The sequence below is a fragment of the Mobula hypostoma genome, chromosome 28 (assembly GCF_963921235.1).
Source record: "Mobula hypostoma chromosome 28, sMobHyp1.1, whole genome shotgun sequence".
Classification (NCBI taxonomy): domain Eukaryota; kingdom Metazoa; phylum Chordata; class Chondrichthyes; order Myliobatiformes; family Myliobatidae; genus Mobula; species Mobula hypostoma.
Window position 1 is genome coordinate 21,658,373 of NC_086124.1, and position 20,190 is coordinate 21,678,562.

At 52.5% G+C, this 20,190-nt stretch overlaps 1 protein-coding gene across 9 annotated transcripts in view; it reads right to left on the minus strand.

Moving 5' to 3' along the window:
* Window positions 1-5,785: 5,785 nt before the first annotated feature.
* The window catches only part of LOC134338688 (methyl-CpG-binding domain protein 1-like), a 263,482-nt gene continuing 249,077 nt past the window's right edge, over window positions 5,786-20,190 (minus strand). For 8 of the 9 annotated variants that reach the window (XM_063034729.1, XM_063034728.1, XM_063034721.1 and 5 more), the window contains 4 exons: window positions 17,569-17,667; window positions 15,274-15,384; window positions 11,798-11,878; window positions 5,786-8,015 (listed from right to left, as the gene is read on the minus strand). In XM_063034729.1, the coding sequence (XP_062890799.1) occupies window positions 7,545-8,015; window positions 11,798-11,878; window positions 15,274-15,384; window positions 17,569-17,667 (762 nt within the window). In that variant the 3' untranslated portion in view covers window positions 5,786-7,544. The remainder of the gene's footprint in view (window positions 8,016-11,797; window positions 11,879-15,273; window positions 15,385-17,568; window positions 17,668-20,190) is intronic. The other variant, XM_063034727.1, reaches the window with a different exon arrangement.

The following is a 20,190-nucleotide window of genomic DNA, read 5'->3' on the forward strand; positions in this document are numbered from 1 at the left end:
CACTAGTCCCATTGACCTGCACCCAGTCCATAACCTTCCAGACCTCTCCCATCCATGTATCTATCCAATTTATTCTTAAAACTTAAGGGTGAGCCCCTATTTACCACATCAGATGGCAGTTCGTTCCACACTCCCACCACTCTCTGAGTGAAGAAGTTCCCCCTAAACCTTTCCCCTTTCACCCTAAAGCCATGTCCTCTCATATTTATCTCTCCTAATCTAAGTGGAAAGAGCCTACTTGTATTTACTCTGTCTATACCCCTCATAATTTTGTAAACCTCTATCAAATCCCCCCTCATTCTTCTATGCTCCAAGGAATAAAGTCCTAACCTGTTCAGTCTTTCCCTGTAACTCAACTCCTGAAGACCCAGCAACATCCTAGTAAATCTTCTCTGCACTCTTTCAATCTTACTGATATCCTTCCTATAGTTAGGTGACCAGATCTGCATACAATACTCCACATTTGGCCTCACCAATGTCTTATACAACCTCCCCCTAACATCCCAACTCCTATACTCAATACTTCGATTTATGAATGCTAGGATGCCAAAAGCCTTCCTTACAACCCTGTCTACCTGTGACGCCACTTTCAGGGAATCATGTATCTGAACTCCCAGATCCCGTTGTTCCTCTGCACTCCTCAGTGCCCTACCATTTACTGTGTATGTCCTACCTTGATTTGTCCTTCCAAAATGCAACACCTCACACTTGTCTGCATTAAATTCCATCTGCCATTTTCTGGCCCATTTTTCCAGTTGGTCCAGACCCCTCTGCAAGCTTTGAAAGCCTTCCTTGCTGTCCACAACACCTCCAATCTTAGTGTCATCAGCAAACTTGCTGATCCAATTTAACCACATTATCATCTAGATCATTGATATAGACAACAAGCAACAATGGTCCCAGCACAGATCCTTGAGGCACACCACTAGTCACAGGCCTCCAGTCTGATAAGCAATCATCCACTACCACTAGCTGTCTTCTCCCACACAGCCAATTTCGAATCCAGTTTACAACCTCTCCATGGATACCTAGTGTCTGAACCTTCTGAACTAACCTCCCATGTGGGACCTTGTCAAGGGCCTTACTAAAGTCCATGTAGACAACATCCACAGCCTTTCCTTCATCTACTTTCTTGGTAACCTCCTCGAAAAACTCTACAAGATTTGTTAAACACGATCTACCACACACAAAGCCACGCTATCCTTAATCAGCCCTTGGCTGTCCAAATACTTGTATATCCGATCTCTCAGAACACCTTCCAATAACTTACCTACTACTGATGTCAGGCTCACTGGCCTGTAATTACCTGGTTTACTTTTGGTGCCTTTTTTAAACAACGGAACAACATGAGCTACCCTCCAAACCTCCGGCACTGCACCCATGGCTAAGGACATTTTAAATATTTCTGTCAGGGTCCCTGCAATTTCTACACTAGTCTCTTGCAAGGTCCGAGGAAATATGTCAGGCCCAGGGGATTTATCTACCTGTATTTGCTGTAAGGCAGGAAGCACCTCCTCCTCTTTAATCTCTATATGTTCCATGACACTACTGCTTGTTTCCCTTCCTTCCATATACACTATGCCAGTTTCCTGAGTCAATACTGATGCAAAAAAACTGTTTAAGATCTCCCCCATCCGTGAGGCTCCACACGTAGATGACCAATTTTTGTATTTACAGTAAACAATACCATTATGTCTGCCTTCCTAGGTCCTAGCCATATCCATTTTGTAGTCTGCTTTGAATTGTCTACCAGGACAGCCCAACCTCCACAGCACGAACTACCTCATTATGATCTTGCACCTGCTCATTGTTACCACCAGAGAAGAGGTACAGGAGCCTGACGCACCAACTCAATATTTCGGTCACAGTCTCTTCCTCTCTGCCGTCAGATTTCTGAACAGTCCACAACCCCACTCTCATTTTTGCAGTACTTTAGGGTGCTGGAGTGGAGATATGACCCTGACCTGGACTTACACTCTGACTTCGGTTCTTTGTGGGAATGAGACCCGCTCTCAGGACCTCACATCGGCTGATTTTTGATATCCCAGGGATGCGGCCTGGAAGGATGGTGCGCCTTCAGGGTTCTGGATTTTCATTGCTCTGGGGATGTGCTGATTCTAAGCCAGTGCCCCAAGCAAAGCATCTTGAGTGAACGCAGAACATCGGAAGCAGTGGATTAGCTGCCAGGGATTGTGTGTCCAGACAGATGCGCCTTTTTAGTGCCAACTGTCTGGGTGCAGAGCTCGGAAAAAACGATGCAACAGACTCTTAACATCGTATATCAACCAGTTGTTTGTTATGTCTCCCCTCTCGCTGGGAAATGGGGACACTTCTTTTTCCCTTATTATGGAGAGAGAGCCTGTGGTATGTCGAATTACTGAGTGAATTTTTGGGGTACTGCAAATCTGTGTCTTTATTGATGCTTTGCTGCATGCTTGAGTGCTCAGAGGAAGGCACTGATGCTTTTTTGATGGTGGGGGTAGCTGTTGCCTTATTGCTGCTTGTGCATGGGAGGGAGGAGTTGGGAGCTTTGGGGTTCTAACATTTCACTGTCATTCATTCTTTGGGGCACTCCTGTGTTTTTGTGGATGCTTATGAAGAAAAAGAATTTCAGGATGTATATTAAATGTACCTGTTGAAACCTACCAAAGCAGGTATAGGGCGCTCCTCCCCTCTGCTAGCCTGCAGGTCACCCTTGGGCAAGGTGTAATGGGAGCAGCGTATCTCAAATCCTGGTGAGGCGACCACTGACGGCAGGCAGACAATCTCTGGAGAGTATTGATAGGGCTGGGGTCACCCGTCTTGTAAAGTTGCTGCCCAGAAGAAGGCAATGGCAAACCACTTCTGTCGAAAAATTTTCCAAGCACAATCATGGTCATGGAAAGACCATGATCGCCCATGTCATATGACACGGCACATAATGAATGGAAGATATAATTTCACAAACACATGCACATTAATTCCTTATTGAAACTTATAGTATTATTATGCATTGCACTGTACTGCTGTCGCCAAAAAACAAATGTCAGTGATATTAAACCCAATTCTGATCCTGAGATTTACGTGGACACTGTCAAGACTCCAACTGGATTATAGGAGGAGGTTGGGGAGGTTCAAACTTTAGTCTTGGAAAGTAGGAGTCTGAGGGGGTATAAAAGTGTGATGCCTTCCCGGAAGCAGAATCAAAAACTACAGGGGACAGGTTAAAGGTGAGAGGGGAGAGATTTTATTGGAACCTGAGGGGCAACTTTTTTTCCTTGAGGTTGGTCCATCTATGGAACGATCTGCCAGAGGAAGTTGAAGTGGGTACGTTAACTCCATTTAAAAAACATTCGCACAGATCGAGGGAAATGGGGCTGGTTTACGTGGACATTATGGTTGGCATGGACTGGGAGGGTTGAATGGCCTGTTTCTGTGCTGTGTGACTCTAGGACATTGGGGAAATAGGAAAGGCCATTCAGCCCTACGAGGACATAAGTGCACTGAAGGCTGCTCCCTCTCAGGATGGGATGTTAACAGCATTTATCACCTATCCCTACCTGTCTGCTCAAGAAGTTGTTGTCAGTGGAATTTTGGGATATAGACCTGGCGATGGTGAAGAAGAAGTGTGTGCGTGTGTGTGCAGAGGGCGGGGGGGGGGAGATAATCTGCGGGTGGCAGTGTTCCCCTGCACCCACTACCCTCGGCAGACGGGGGCATCAAAGTAGACCCGGGTGAGGGAGGGCATGTGCTCTGCAGATGGTGCAGCCACTGCAGTGAAGGGAGGGGGCTTTTCAGGAGGAAGGTGGGGTGTCCATCAAGTGGGCTGCTCTGTCCCAAATGATGTTGAACTTCTGGAGTCACTGGAGCTGAACTCACCCTCGGCATGTGGAGAGTGTTATGTCACATTGTTGACTTGTAGGTGTGGGGAAGGTAATGTGGTGGATGCGGAGTGCATGGACTAACTCCACCCAGGGAGGGGGTAAGTATCCCGTCACGTCCCTGACTTGTAGATGTGGGGAAGGTAATGTGGTGGATGTGGAGAAGGTAATGTAATGGATGCAGAGTGCATGGACTAACTCCACCCAGGGAGGTGGGGAGTGTCTCATCACACTCCTGCTGTGGGGAAGGTAATGTGGTGGATGCCAACTGCATGGATTATCTCCACCCAGGAAAGTGTTGTGTGTCCCATCACACTCCTGACCTGTACAGAGGGGGAATCTTCGGGTGTTGGGGTGAGCTACTCACCATGGGATCCCCACTTTCTGACCAGTGCCGGCACCCATAGTGTGTCGTATCCAATTGCGTTTTTCCGGTGGGGGAATGGGCGAAAGGAAGCCATTGGACACAGGTGATGATGTTAAATCCTCACAGAATACTTGTAAATGGGAGGGACCATCAGCCCCTCAACCACATCACACTGAGCACAGTAAGGTGTTTTAACATCCCTCTGCAGCCTGTTTCACTGACAACAGTCCCCTCCTCCCTGTCCCCTCAGTAACTGTGTGAAGCACGCGTGGCTTTCCTGTTCATACAATGGCTCTGTATGTGTGCACACCTCCCAACCACCAGCACATCACCCCCACCCCAACCCTCCCTCCTCTCCGGTGACCCACCAGTTCCTAAGGAATCATGTCAAGCACACATGCCCCTCCCGTTCATACAGATTTGTATGAACCCACTCCTCCCAAGCCTCAGGACACCGTTTCCCCCTCCCAACCCCTTCCCTCTTCTTCCCAGCCAAAGGCCTCCTGTATCCAATAAAGTGGCCACTTTGTGTATGTTTGTGCTCCTGGTCTTCTGCTGCTGTCACCCATCTACTTCAAGGTCTGACGTGTTGTGCATTCAGAGACGCTCTTCTGCACACCACTGTTGTAATGCGTGGTTATCTGAGACACTATCGCCTTCCCATCAGCTTCAGCCAGTCCGGCCATTCTCCTCTGACCTCTTCTCATTAACAAGGCATTTTCACCCACACAATTGCCGCTCACTGGATGGTTTTTGTTTCTCATACCATTCGCTTTAAACTCTAGAGGCCGTTGTGCATGAAAATCCCAGGTGGTTGGCAGAATTGGAGATACTCAAACCACCCCATCTGACACCAGTTCCGCAATCAAAGTCACTTAGGTCACATTTCTTCCCCCATTCTAATGTTTGGTCTGAACAGCAACTGAACCTCTTCACCATGCCTGCATGCTTTTATGCATTGAGTTGCTGCCACATGATTGGCTGATTAGATATTTGCATTCGTTGTGGCTATCCCTTGAGATCGAGGATGATGGTCTTTGTTCTGTTGATCTACTTATGGGCTCTCAAGTGGCTTTTGAGTCCATTAATGAGCAGGTGTACCTAATAAAGTGGCCACATTTGGTACACGAGCTTATCCAGCTTATCCCCTCCCCACAACCCTTGAAAACACCTCAAAAGCCCCACTCCCCTGGCAGACAACTTCCCCCTTCCTTCTCTGCTTTTAAGTCAGGTTTGGGATAAACTTTTACCCTAACCCCGCCTCTCCCCCGCCCCAAAATGCCGACAAAAATACCTCAAAAGCCACACTCCCCTCCCCCCGGCAAATAGCCTCTTCCCTCTTGAGACTGGCTTGGGACAAACGTCTACCCGGTGAGATCACCCCCACACCACCCTCCTTTCCCAATGCTCACTTCTCACCCCTTCCTCCCCCAACCTCCAACCCTTCCTTCTCCCCTCTTGAGACAGGCTTGGGACAAATTTCTACTCCAGTGACACCACCAACCGTCCCACCATCTCCTCTCGACTCCAGGAGTGGGACAGGACGCCGCGGAGTTACAGGGAGACAGGGAGGTCAGAAGACAAGACACAAAAGGAGATTTTATTAAAATAAAACATCAAAAAAAAACTTAAAAACACAAACAGAGATGACTGGAAAACTACACAGGGTAAATTCTACCTCTCTGCCCCCAGCTGCAGCCGCAGGAATATAAGTTTGAACCTGTGACTCTGCTCGGCACAGTACATTAAAATATCAGGGAGTCTATTTACAACTTCATCCTACATCCAAAGTGTACAGCCTATCTGAGGGTTGTGTAGGGGTGTGTGTGTGTGTGTGTGTGTGTCTGTGTGTGTGTGTGTGTGTGTGTGTGTGTGTGTGTGTGTGTGTGTGTGTGTGTGTGTCTATACGTATATATTTTAGTTCTCTATAGAAAGTGTCTCTCTACCTTCCCGACGTTTATCTGGTTAGTAAGCGTCCCGATGGCCTTTACGATCCTGCTAGCCCAGAGCTGTGGGGGGGGGGAGGGGGGGCTCGCTTCGGTTGGGGTGGTTGTTTGGCCTTCCCAGGTCACCGGCGGAGAGCTGGCGCGAAGCGGGGAGGGGAGATGGTGAGGTTTTCTTTCCTGTTGAATGGCAGCTCACTCCCTATCTCGCTCTCTGCCCGCCTCTTCCCCCCTGCAACACCTTGCTCTCTGTCTCACTGCCCGTGTATCCTCGGGGAAGGGAGAAAGGGGAAAGGGGAGAGTGGCCATCCCAAACCAACCATTCCCTCTTTCCAGTCACCTCACCGTAGGCTTGTCTGCTCCCTGGAGGAAGGTGAAGGGGTGGTGAAGAGGCAGCATCATGCTGTCGGAGGGGTGGTGAGGAGGGGGTGCCGCACTGTGGGAGGGGCAGTTTGTAGGGCGTGGCGCACAGCAGGAGAGGCTGGGAGGAGAGAGTGCCATGCCGAGGGAGAGGTGGTGGTCATGGGGGAGCACTGCAGGGAGGGGCACTGAGGAGGGAGCACCGCAATGAGGTGTGGTGAGGAGGGAGCTCTGCTGGGAGAGGATTGTGCTGCAGGCCACATCTGGTGGAATAACCTCAGTCCATCACATCTGCTGGGAAAGAACTCTGGCTATAACAGGGAGTGGAGCAGTGCGGTAGGGGACAGGAGAGAGAGGGTGGGAGGACAAGGAGTCTCTCCAATGAGTGGAGCAGGGAGGGGATTTGTCGAAGTGGGGTGGGGTTTATTCGGGCAAAGTCCCTCTGCCAACAGCGGGAAAGTCCTCCCTTCAACTGTGTCTCCCCCCACCCCCAGTGTCTCTGAGCTCAGCTTGCCCACTGAAGATGGCGGTGTGTCCTGAATCATGTGCACCCCAGCATTGGAACTCCATCTGGTCTGACGCCTAAGGGTCCCTGGGGAAAGGGGGGGGAGGGGTGCAAGAAAAATCAGAATTGGGAGGGGCAGTAGAGAGCTGATTGACCCAAGGATGGCCCCCTGTTGCTTCCTCCTGCACCGTACTCCACTCCCATTGATGACCGATCCGACGGGATTGCCTCAGGAGAGAATTCCTGGAATACGGTGGGAAACTCTGGAGGCAAAAGGTATCACTGGTAAAGGTGCTGGTTAGTGTCGGATGACCTCGAGCTGACCCGGGGAGGACCGCGGGGACTAAGGGGGGCATCCCCGATGTCATGTACTGAGGCGGGGATAAACAGGTGGAGTGGTGGGGGCTCATTTAGGAAGGTGCGAAGCCACCATCCAGCGTTCCACAACCGTGCTCCCACAAACCACCTCCCTCCCGCTGTCCTCCGTCGTGTCCGGCGAGCTGGGGGAATCAGATGGTGATGGCGCACTGGAAGCAACGCTCCTTGTCAACCAGGACCTCGCAGAAGGAGGAGCGCTCGCGCGGGAGGAGGGCAGCCACGGCCGGCGGAGTGGCCTTCAGGCTGCGGTGCTGCGGGTAGCCGGCGCACACCCGGTAGGTCTCGAGGTCGCTGATGAGGTCGACCACGTCGTCAACTGTGGTGAGCTGGGCGGGGTGGCTGCGGTACAGACGGTGGCCGCGGGGCACGGCCAGGCCCCGCACCAGCACCTGGAAGAAGAAGCCCGGGCGGATGTGCACGGCGGCGTCCCAGACGGGCGACTTGCGAGACAGCTGGATGAGCTGGACGTCGGGCCCCAGTGAGGAGCACACCACCCAGGAGGCCGGCAGCGGCAACAGCATCAGGTCCTGCATGAAGTTCCGCAGCAGCGGCTCCAGGGACATCATCATGTAGGGAGAACCCAGGCTGAAGATCTGCGTGATCTGGTGGGCAGCAAGGGGGGGGGAGGGGGAGGGGAGAGAGGGCATGTGAGGGGGAGACAGGGGAAGAGATGGGGAAGGGAGAGAGGTGGGGAAGAAGGGAAGGGGAGAGGGGTGAAGAGGGGGAGAGAGGAGAAGAGGGGGAGTAGGGGGAAGAGGGGAGAGGGGTGAGTGGGGGGAAGAGGGGAGAAGGGGGAGTGGGGGAAGAGGGGGTGGGGGGAAGGGGTGGGGGAAGAGGGGAGAAGGGGAGTGGGGGAAGAGGGGAGAGGGGGGAGTGGGGGGAAGGGGAAGAGGGGAAAAGGGGGAGTGGGGGAAGAGGGGAGAAGGGGGAGTGGGGGAAGAGGGGAGAAGGGGGAGTGGGGGAAGAGGGGAGAGGGGGGAGTGGGGGGAAGAGGGGAGAGGGGGGAGTGGGGAAGAAATGGGGTAATGGAGAGAGATAGGGTTTGTGGGGAGAGAAAAAAGGATTTGTGAGGAGGGGATAATGGGGAGAGTGTGGACAGGGGGTGAAGGGGGAAAGGGGGAGGGAGGAGAGAGCGAGAGAGGAAAGGGTGAGTGTAGGGGGAAGACCAGGGAATGGTGGAGAGAGAAAGAAGTAGGGAGAGGTGGGGAGAGGAGAGGAGAGAGAGGGAAAAAAAATCAGTCAGTGTGTGGATGGCCAGTGTCAGGCAGTGAGATGTTTAGTCTGAGACCGCTGGGGTATCAGAGGCTGTTGGTCAGGCAAGGCGGATTGTCCTCACAGTCCCAAGAGGCTTTCGTTGTTCATATCCCAGATTCCTCACTACCCAGTTGTACCATTGTCTGCACTCATCCATCAGCCTACCTGCACATTCATCAGCCTACCTGCACATTCATCAGTCTACCTACACACTCATCAGCCTACCTACACACTCATTCATCAGCCTACCTACACACTCATTCATCAGCCTACCAACACACTCATCCATCAGCCTACCTACACACTCATCCAAGCTGTTACAGTGTAGAGAGTAGAGAGTGTCTGAGTGTGTGAGAGTGTGTGTGTGTGTGTGTGTGTGTGTGTGTGTGTGTGTGAGAGAGAGAGAGAGAGAGAAACAATGAGACCCTGAGGTGTGCAGACAGATCATAAGACCATTATTCACAGGAGCAGTATTAAATTTTTCAGCCTATCGAGTCTATCATGGCTGATCTATTATCCCTCTCAACCCCATTCTCCCGAGTTCTCCCTGTAACCTTTGAAGCCCTGAATAATCAAGAACCTACCAACCTCCGCTTTAAATATACCCAATGACTTGACCTCCACAGCTGTCTGCATCAGTAGAAGGGGAACACAAGAGGCTACAGAGCGGTGGGACACAAGCCAATTCTGTCCAGAGTACCAATTTCCCCACCACTGAGGGACATCCAAAGGAAGTGATATCTCAGGAAGGTGATACCCATCATTAATGACCCCAATCATCCCTCTTCTCGATGCTGCCATGAGACAAGAGGTACAGGAGCCTGAAGTCCCACACATCAAGGCCCAACATCAGCTTCTTCTCCAATGCCATTAGGCAGAAGGTACAGGAGCTTGAAGACTTCCACCTCAAGGTCCATGAACAGATTCTTCCCCATAGCCATCAGGCAGGAGGTACAGGTGCCTGAAGACCCACACTCACGGCCCATTGATAACCTCTTTCCCACTGAGGGACATGTACAGAAAGTGATATCTCAGGAAGGTGACATTCATCATCAAGGACCCTCATCATTCCTTTTCTTAATGTTGCCATCAGGCAGATGTAGGCCTGAAGACCTACATCTCAGGGTCCAACAACAACTTCTTCTCGATCTCCATTGGGCAGGACGTACAGGAGCCTGAAGACCTACATCTCAGGGTCCAACAACAACTTCTTCTCGATCTCCATTGGGCAGGACGTACAGGAGCCTGAAGACCTACATCTCAGGGTCCAACAACAACTTCTTCTCGATCTCCATTGGGCAGGACGTACAGGAGCCTGAAGACCTACATCTCAAGGTCCAACAGCAACTTCTTCTCGATCGCCATTGGGCAGGAGGAACAGGAGCCTGAAGACCTACATCTCAAGGCCCAACCTCGTCCTTTTCAGCTCTGCATCGGATTCGTAAACCTACCTGAAAAACCCTAACGCTATCTCAAAATCTATTACATTATTTTTATTCTTGCTTATTCTGTATAAGTTAAGACCAAAAGACCATAAGACATAGGAGCAGAATTAGGCCAACTGGCCCATCAAGTCTGCTCTGCCATTCCATCTTGGATGATTTAATGTCCCTCTCAACTCCATTCTCCTGCCTTCACCCCGTAATCTTTGACACCCAGATTACTCAAGAACCTCCACTTTAAATATACTTGACCTCCACAACCGTTCATGTCAATAAATTCCAACACCTCAAGGCCAAAGAAATTCCTCCTCATCTCTGTTCTAAAGGGACGTCCTTGTGTCTGAGGCTGTGTTCTCTGGTCCTAGACCCCTCCACTATAGGAAAAATCCTCTCCATGTCCACTCTTTCTAGGCCTTTCAATATTCAATGAGAAACCCCCCACACAACTTTTCTTGTAAAATTATCCAGCGTTATACATTTTACGTTCAGTTTAAGTAATACATGTCTGTAACTCACTGTAGACCTTTGTTTATTTATCAGCAGTATGGTGCAGTATGGTGACAGCCTTTCTGGCTCTTTAAGCCTCACCGCCCAGCCACTTCCGACAACACCAATTCAACCCTCACCTAATTGTGGGACAAAACTTCGAGGACTGTGCTGGGGGCAGCCCGTGAACTTAGGTTGTCCACAACTCACCAACGCTAAGCCGTACGCCTTTGGAATGTGGGAGGGAACTGGAGCACCCGGAGAAAACCCGGCCATGGGGAGAATGTACAAGCAGCGGCAGGAATCGAACCCAGCGGCGCTGTAAAGTGATGCCCTGACCGCCACTGTGCCGAGCCGTCCTCATGATCAAACGTACAGCCAGGAAGGAATTTCCACACATCCTGGTGTGCAGGACAATAAACCGCTCTGATCTACAACTCCCACCCATCACCTCGTATCCTTCAGCACCCTAGGGAAGAGTAAGAAGAGCAGCTCCCCAGGAAATAAGTTACAAAGGCATGATGGAAGTCTAAATAACGTCACATTGACATGGTCTCCTGTGTGCACTGCCCTGGAATAATGGTAATGGACTCCTTCATAAAGTAATGTGAATTCTGCTTTGGGACAGAGACAAAGACAGGTAGCAAGATAGCGAGTGAGTGAGAGATAGTGAGAGAGAGAGAGAGAGAGAGATAGCGAGAGAGAGGCAGAGAGAAAGCGAGGGTGAGGAGATGGAGCAAGGGGGAAGGAGAGGAAGGGAAGGGAGAAGGGGGTTGAGGGGGAGAAAGGGAGGGAGAGAAAGGGTGGAGAGCTGGAGAGAAGAGGGAGCACACTCAGCTTGTGAGAGTCAGCAAGACTGTGTGGTGCAGAGTGGGAGGGAGAGAAAGCAAGGCAGATAGAGCATGCCATTGAAAGAGTGCAGAGAGAACGAGAACGAGAGAGAGACAGAGAGAGCGTGAGAGAGAATGGCAGAAAATGTGAAGAATGGAGAGGCGACAGTGACACAATCTGATGGCCCACACCCTTCTGAGCTGGGGAGCCTGTATTCTCTGTCCGCACCCACTCCTTCCCTCCACGGGTTCCTCTGGGACTGGGTCAAGCCAGCTGCCCCCATGCCCTCCCCCAGGACGCTGGCACGCTGAGGTGTGGCACAGGTGCTGGGTGCGGAGAAGCCCGACCCAGCCGCCGCCAGCGGGACTCACCACTGGCAAACCGGAGCTGTCGTCGGGACCACCGCTACTCTCCTCTGGGCTCTGCTGTGTCACTGACTGACCTGCTGCAACCTTGAGTGTTGGAGGGCAAGAAAAATGACAACGTGACACGTTGGAAGCAGCCTCCGCCTCTCCCCACCATCCTCTGCCGAGCTCTGTGTCGCCCCATCACCCCCCACTGCCCCATTGCCAGTGGGGGCTCACAACTGCCTCCTGAAGGAAACTGGTTCATTGTTGTAATGACTAGAATATAGAAATAAGGATGTGATGCTGAGGCTTTATAAAGCATTGACCAAACAGTGCTTGGAATATCGAGTAAAGATTTGGAACCGTTTTCAAAGAAAGGATGTGTTGGTGTTGGAGAGGGTCCAGACAAGGTTCATGAGAATGATCCCAGGAATTAAAGGGTTAATGCATGAGAAGTGTTTGATGGCTCCAGGCCTGTTTCACTGGAATTCAGAAGAATGAGGGGTGGATTTCATTGAAACCAACTGAATATTGAAAAGGTCGAGATGGAGTGAATGCAGAGAGGATGTTTTCCATAGTGGGAGAGTCTAGGACCAGAGGGCACAGCCTCAGAATAGAAAGACGTCTGTTCCTAGAGGAGATGAGGAGGAATTCATTTAGGTACAGGGTGGTGAATCTGTGGAATTTGTTGCCACAGACGGCTGTGGAGGCCAAGTCATTAGGTATATTTAAAGTGGAGGTTGATAGGTTCTTGATTAGTCAGGGCGTAATGGGGAGAAGGCAGGAGAGTGGGTTGAGGGATAATCTATCAACTATGATCGAATGGTGAAGCAGAGTCGAAGGGCTGAGGGCCGCATTCTGCTCCTTTGTATTTTGGTGTAATGTGCCGACCTCTGGTGAAATCTCTGTTTTGCAGGCCTTCCACACAGATCATTTCATCAGCTCGAGGGGCTACAAGGTGAAATAGTTCAACAGTCTGCTAACAGCGGGGTAGACGCTGTCCTTGAGCCTGGTGGGACCTGCTTTCAGGCTCTTCTACCTTCTGCCCGATGAGAAGGGGGAGAAGAGGTGGGCGGGGTCTTTGATTATCCTGGCTGCTTCACCGAGGCACCGGGAGGTGTAGACAGAGTCCGCGGAGGGGAGGCTGGTTTCCGTGACGTGCTGAGCTGTGACCACAACTCCCTGCGGTTTCTCGCGGTCACAGCAGTTGTCGTGCCAAGCCGTGACGATGCGTCAATTAAAAGTTAGTCAGGGTCAAAGGGGACTTGCCAAATTTCTTCAGCCTGACAAGGAAGTAGAGAGTGTATGTAGGTATACTGGTACTGGTTAATTATTGACACGTACCAAGATACAGTGAAAATCTTGTCTTGCACTCTGTTCATACAGATCAGATCATTACAGAGAGCACTGAGACAGAACAAGGTAAAACAATAACAGAATGCAGAATAGAGTGTCACAGTTACAGAGAAAATGCAGCGCGGGTTAGCGATAAGGTGCAAGATCACAACGAAGAAGGCTGTGAGGGACTGGGAGTTGATGAGTGCAATGAGTGAGTGAGGGGCGAAGGGAGACAGACAAGGAACCAGGTAGGGTAACTGGGAGAGAATGAGAGGGGTGATTGATTTGCAAACAGGGGCAGGTGGACGGGTGGTTGGGGTGGGGGGACAGTCGGTAAAAGGAGAGGATGGTGAAGATGGAGACCTTTAGGAGGGCTAGTGCTGCTGGCATCTGTCTGGGGGAAGGGGCGCTGCAAAATTAGACCGTAAGATATTGGAGCAGCAGTAGGCCATTCAGCCCATCGAGTCTGCTCCGCCATTCAATCATGGGCTGATTAAATTCTTCCAGTTATCCCCACTCCCCTGCTTTCACCCCATACCCTTTGATGCCTTGGCTGATCAAGAACAAATTGGGAAGGGTGTCAAGGTAATGTAGCGGCTATTGTGACACTGTAACAGCTCGGGGCACCAGAGACTGGTGCTCAGCCCCCACCGTCCTCTGGAAGGAGTCCAGACGTCCTCTCCATGGAACACGTGGATTTCCTCCAGGTGCTCTGGTTTCCTCCCACAGTCCGAAGACGTACCGGTTAGGAGATTAATTGGTCGTTGTAAATGGCCCTGTGATTAGTTAGGGTTAAATCGGTGGGTTGCTGGGAGGCACGGCTTGAAGGGCTGGAAGGGCCTATCCTGCATTGCATCCAAATAAATAAATAAGTAACCCCCCATTGAGTTGTAAACTCCCGAGATGCCTCACCCCCTCTGCAGGTCTTCAACACGAAATATCCACAATTCCTTTCACCGCCCACGGATGCTGCTTGACCTGTCGAGTTTCTTCAACAGACCGCTTGGAGATTAATGTGGGGATATCTGGGATTAGGGTGGCAGTGGAACTAACTGGTGCTGAAAATAAGGTGGGGAGGGGCTTGATGGGGAAACTTGGGTCCCACAAATGCAGACCCCCAACCTCGAAGCATCCGGTAATCTCGCCAATGCTGCCTCCACGTGCACTCAGTGAATCGGTGTCTTGCCACCGACCAAAATCCACAGCGCTGAAGTTCTGGCTCCAATGTCAGACTCTCCATCCCAAAGAGATTCCCAGTCGGAAGGAGGGAAAGGATGTGCTCCGAGCCTCCCTGAAGAAATGCAGCAGTCCTCCACTGACACCCAGGAATCTCTGGCCCAGTAGCCCCTCAGCGTGGAGCAGAAGCTTTCGAGGTGCAGTGGGAACGTCGACCTCATGTACTGAGAGAACGCAGAGGCTCCCCGTCCGGCGGTCCGAAGGAGCTGTGTGGATCTCTCGTTGGAACCAGTCACCCTTGATCCAAAGGCAAGCTTTGGAGGGAGACGAAGCCACCGTGGCCTCTATTGCTGGTGTAACTAGACGGTTACATCCAGTCAGCCTGGCGTGCAAACAGTGGCGATAGAAAAATTAATCTAAACCCGTTAAGAGTTGCCTGCCAACCATGGGGATCCCCAACTAACTACAGTTGACGCAGCGGGTAGAGCCGCTGCCTTGGGGCTCCGGAGACTCTCCAGTTCGATTCCGACCAACCTTTGCCACTGTGTGTGTGTGTGTACAGTCTGCCCCTTCTCTCTGTGACCACTACATCCCCGTCCCCCATCTCCATGACCCTCTTCCTCCCCTTCTGTCTTGGCAACCCCTTCCCTCCCCATCTCTGTGACTCCCTCCCACCCCCATCCCCTACATTCCTCACCTTCTCCATCCCGGCTTCTTAAATCCAGCCCCTCTATCCCTGATTTCTCCACGCTGCCATCTCCACACGACCTCACATGGCCCAGCGTTGTTCTGGGTTTTTGTTTTCCACTTGAGGTGCCACGCCAGCCTTGCTGTAGTTGAGGCAGCTCCAGCCCGTTACGTTTGAGCTGCCCGGTTCCAGGTTTTGAGGACTGCCCTCTGACCAACAGCCCCGGGGGGTGGGGGGGGCGTGTGGGAAAGAAATGATGGATGCGGGCGGGAGAACTGACTGGAGACATTGGTCTTACCGCTGCTGGAGGCGACTGTCCGTATCCTGGGTTCTGCTCCGGACTCTCCCGCCTGACAATCCGAGAATTGCTGGGAATTCCGGGCGTACGGGCCTCTGTCTCTGCCGGCCGCTGGGAGGATAAAACGAGACAGATCACTCAGTGGAACAGCCCAGAGGTGCGTAAGTCCAGTCCCCAAAGCCCACATGGAAAGAGTGGCAAGGAGGGAGCACCCGTATGCGGGAGCGACGTTGAGGAGAGGGCAATTGGACTGTGGGAGGGCAGTGAGGAGAGGGCACCGTATTGTGGGAGGGGCGGTGAGGAGAGGGCACCGTACTGTGGGAGGGGCGGTGAGGAGAGGGCACCGGACTGCGGGAGGGGCAGTGAGGAGAGGGCACCGGACTGCGGGAGGGGCGGTGAGGAGAGGGCACCGTACTGTGGGAGGGGCGGTGAGGAGAGGGCACCGTACTGTGGGAGGGGCGGTGAGGAGAGGGCACCGGACTGCGGGAGGAGAGGGCACAGTACTGCGGGAGCAGCAGTGAGGAGAGGGCACTGTACTGTGGGAGGGCGGTGAGGAGAGGGCACCGCACTGCGGGAGGGGCGGTGAGGAGAGGGCACCGGACTGCGGGATGGGCGGTGAGGAGAGGGCACCGTACTGTGGGAGGGGCGGTGAGGAGAGGGCACCGTACTGTGGGAGGGGCGGTGAGGAGAGGGCACCGTACTGTGGGAGGGGCGGTGAGGAGGGAACTGCGCTGTAGAAAGGGTGGTAAGGATGGAGCTCCACGCTGTGAGAGGGGTGGGATGGAGGGAACACCACTTTGTGAGACGATTAGTGAGGAGGGAGCTCAGCACGATGGGACAATTGGTGAGCAGGGAGCTCCGCGCTGTGGGACGATTGGCGAAGAGGGAGCTCTGTGCTGTGGGGCGATTGGTGAGGAGGGAGCTCCGCGCTGTGGGACGATTGGTGAGGAGGGAGCTTCGTGCTGCAGGATGATTGGTGAGGAGGGAACTCCGCGTTGTGGGACGATTGGCGAGAAGGGAGCTCTTCGCTGCAGGACATTTGGTGAGGAGGGAGCTCCGCATTGTGGGGACGATTGGTGAGGAGGGAGCTCCGCATTATGGGACAATTGGTGAGGAGGAAGCTCCATGCTGTGGGACAATTGGTGAGGAGGGAGCTCCACGCTGTGGGACAATTGCGAGGAGGGAGCTCCACGCTGTGGGACAATTGGTGAGGAGGGAGCTCCGCGCAGTGGGACAATTGTGAGGAGGGAGCTCCACGCTGTGGGACAATTGGTGAGGAGGGAGCTCCGCGCAGTGGGACAATTGGTGAGAGGGAGCTGCGCATTGTGGGGACGGTTGGTGAGGAGGGAGCTGCGCATTGTGGGGATGGTTGGTGAGGAGGGAGCTCCGCATTGTGGGGACGATAGGTGAAGAGGGAGCTCCGCATTGTGGGGACGATTGGTGAGGAGGGAGCTCTGCACTGTGGGACAATTGGTGAGCAGGGAGCTCCGCGCTGTGGGACGATTGGTGAGGAGGGAGCTCCGCACTGTAGAAGGGGTGGTAAAGATGGAGCTCCACGCTGTGGGAGGGGTGGGGTGGAGGGAGCTCCATGCTGTGGGAGGGGTGGGGTGGAGGGAACTCCACATTGTGGGACGGAGGGAACTCCACATTGTGGGACAATTAGTGAGGAGAGGGTTCTGCGCTGCAGGACGATTGGTGAGGAGGGAGCTCAGCGCTGCGGGACAATTGGTGAGGAGGGAGCTCCGCGCTGTGGGATGATTGGTGAGGAGGGAGCTGCGCATTGTGGGACGATTGGTGAGGAGGGAGCTCCACGCTGTGGGACAATTGGTGAGAGGGAGCTCCGCATTTTGGGGACGGTTGGTGAGGAGGGAGCTGCGCATTGTGGGGACGGTTGGTGAGGAGGGAGCTCTGCACTGTGGGACAATTGGTGAGGAGGGAGCTCCGCATTGTGGGAGGGGAAGCAAGGAGGATACGCCGCCTGTGCAAGGAGCAGCGAAGGAGCACCGCAATATGGGGGAGGCAGAGGCAGCACCATGCAGTGGAAGGGACGGTGGGGGAGCAGGGTTCCAGGACGATAAGGAGGGTGTGCCGTGCTACGGGCGAGGTGAGAGGAGGGACCGCCGTGCTGCGAGAGGGTCGGGGAGGAGGGTTGCACTGTGGGAAGGGTAATGAGGAAGCACCATGCCAACAGAAGTCCAGAGACTGTACGTGTAGCACTGGGGAGACCAGTGGACTGAAAATCTGCTCCTGACCAATAGTTCTGTCATCTGGGGACCCGGCACTCAATCACGTTACCTTGGGCGAGATGGGCTGCCTGTTGCTGCTGGGGGTTGTGCGTTCCTCCTTGGTGACGGGAGGTGAACCCTGGCTGGAACACCCGTTCACATCACGTTCCTAGTGTGAAAAGGAAGACCTCACTGAATATCCATGCCCAATGTCATGGAACTCCTCGCGATGTGTGTGTGTGTGGGGGGAATGGGGAGTTGGACCGACAGTTGACACAGAATAATTCATCAGGAGGGTGTGACAGGATTGGCAACTGGCAACAATGGCAGTCTCTTTACCCAGCATGCACATCGGCAGGAGAACCAGTCCAGTCCACCACACTAACCAGTCTCCGACCACCCTACTGTCTCAGGAAAGCAGCCAGTACAACCGAGGACCCCGTCTGCCCTGGTTATTTGCTCTGCTCTCTTCTCCCAGACAACCACACGAGTCTGAGTACTACCAGGCTCAAAGACAGTTTCTATCCCGTACCTATCAGAATCCTGAACTGATTTCTGATTTCTCATACTCTAAAAGCGGATTCTTGATCTCCCAATCAACAGGAATTCTGCAGATGCTGGAAATTCAAGCAACACACATAAAAGTTGCTGTTGAACGCAGCAGGCCAGGCAGCATCTCTGGGAAGAGGTGCAGTCAGGTGAGTCCTGATGAAGGATCTCGGCCTGAAACGTCAACTGCACCTCTTCCTAGAGATGCTGCCTGGCCTGCTGCGTTCACCAGCAACTTTTATGTGTGTTTCTTAATCTCCCAATCTACCTTACTGGAGGGTAGAAGACTGGGGGCAGGGGGTCTCATTGAAACCTATCAAATATTGAAAGGCCCAGACAGAGAGGACATGGTGAGGATGTTTCCGATAGTGGGACCATGAGGCAAAGTCTCAGAGTACAAGGACATCCCTTTAGAACAGAGATGGGGAAGAATTTCTTTAGCCAGAGGGAAGTGAACCTGTGGAATTCATTGCCACAGATGGCTGTGGAGGCCAGGTCATTGGGTGTACTTAAAGCAGAGATCGAAAGTTATGGGGAAAAGGCAGGAGAATAGGATTGAAACGGACAATAAATCATCCATGGTGAGCAGACTCAATGGGCTGAATGGCCTAATCCTGCTCCTGTGTCTCATGGTCACAAGCCCTTGCATCTTACTTGTTTCCATGCTACTGCACCGGGCAGAAGGCAGGAGAGCCTGCAAGATCGTACCACCAGGCTCAAGGACAGCTTCTACCCCGCTGAACAGATCCCTAGTCTGACAAAACAAACTCCAGACCCTGCAGTCTACCTCATTGTGGCCCCTTGCACCTTATTGCCTGATTTCCTTCCTAGCGTGTCGCACCAGACAGTCAGCCAATCTTGTCTGGCGCGTAGTATCAGGATTGGTCTCCTTTCGGATTTACCGGGTCACGATATGAACGTTCCTGACTCGACCCTTGTTTTTAATGAGGCCAAGTGGCTAGCTCGATGCTCAACCTGGCACGGAGTGAAAGCGTGCCCAGGGGGTGGCCCGACTTGGATTCGAACTCGGGAGCCTTCACTCCAAAGTGCAGTGCTGATGCCACTGTGCCACCAGCCGGCCACTGTCTGTCTGCACTGCACTCTCTGTTTTTCTGCATTCTGTTATTGTTCTACCCCAATGACGTGTTCTGTATGGACAGCATGCAAAGCCAAGTTTTTCACTGGACTGTACATGTGACAATAATGAACCAGTTTACTATACTCTGTGTTCTGCTTTCCCTTTTTTAAATATTTATATACAGAATAATCTGTGTGCAAAGCACACAAAGAAAAGCTCTTCACTGTGCCTCAGTACATCTGACAAAGGGATCCACAATGCAGGGCTGTGGATATGATGGACCGAGTGGCCTCCTTCACTATCCCATTCCCACAGCAGCAGCTCTTTGAGCACCCCCACCACCTCCCCACACTCCCCCAAGCACAGAGAAGCTTGGGACAGCCAAAGGAGTGGTGAATTAGTGATAGGAAGGGAGCTGCCTTGGATCTGAACGTTGAAGTTGTACAGGATGTTGGTGAGGTCTAATTTGGAGTCTTGTGTGAAGTTCTAATCACCAAACTTCAGGAAAGATGTCAATAAGATTGAAAGAGTGTGGATAAAATTTACAAGGATGTTGCCAGGACTTGAGGACCTGAGTTATAGGGAGAGGATGAACAGATTCGGACTTTATTCCCTGGAGCGCAGGAGATTTCATAGAGGTGTACAAAATTATGAGGGGTACAGATAGGTTAAATGCAAGCAGGCTTTCCCCTCTGAGGTTGGGTGTAACTACAACTGGAGGTCATAGTTTAAGGGTGAAAGATGAACTGTTTAAGGGGAACATGAGGGAGATGCGGGTTCAATTTCAACACTTAAGGGAAGGTTAGATAGGTACATGGATGGGATGGGTGGGAAGGGCTGTGGTCTGGGTGCGGGTCGATTGGACGAGGTAGATTAACAGTTCAGCACGGACTAGATGGGCGGAGTATTTTACTTCTGTGCTCCAGTGTTCTAGGACCCTAGGTCAAGCCAACATAAGATGGCAGCACAGAGTAATGGTGGTGTCTTTACCCAGGATGCAGAGCAGCAGAGAAACCACTCTAGTGGTTGACACTAAGAGACCTCGCAGTGTCCTGTAGGGATCCT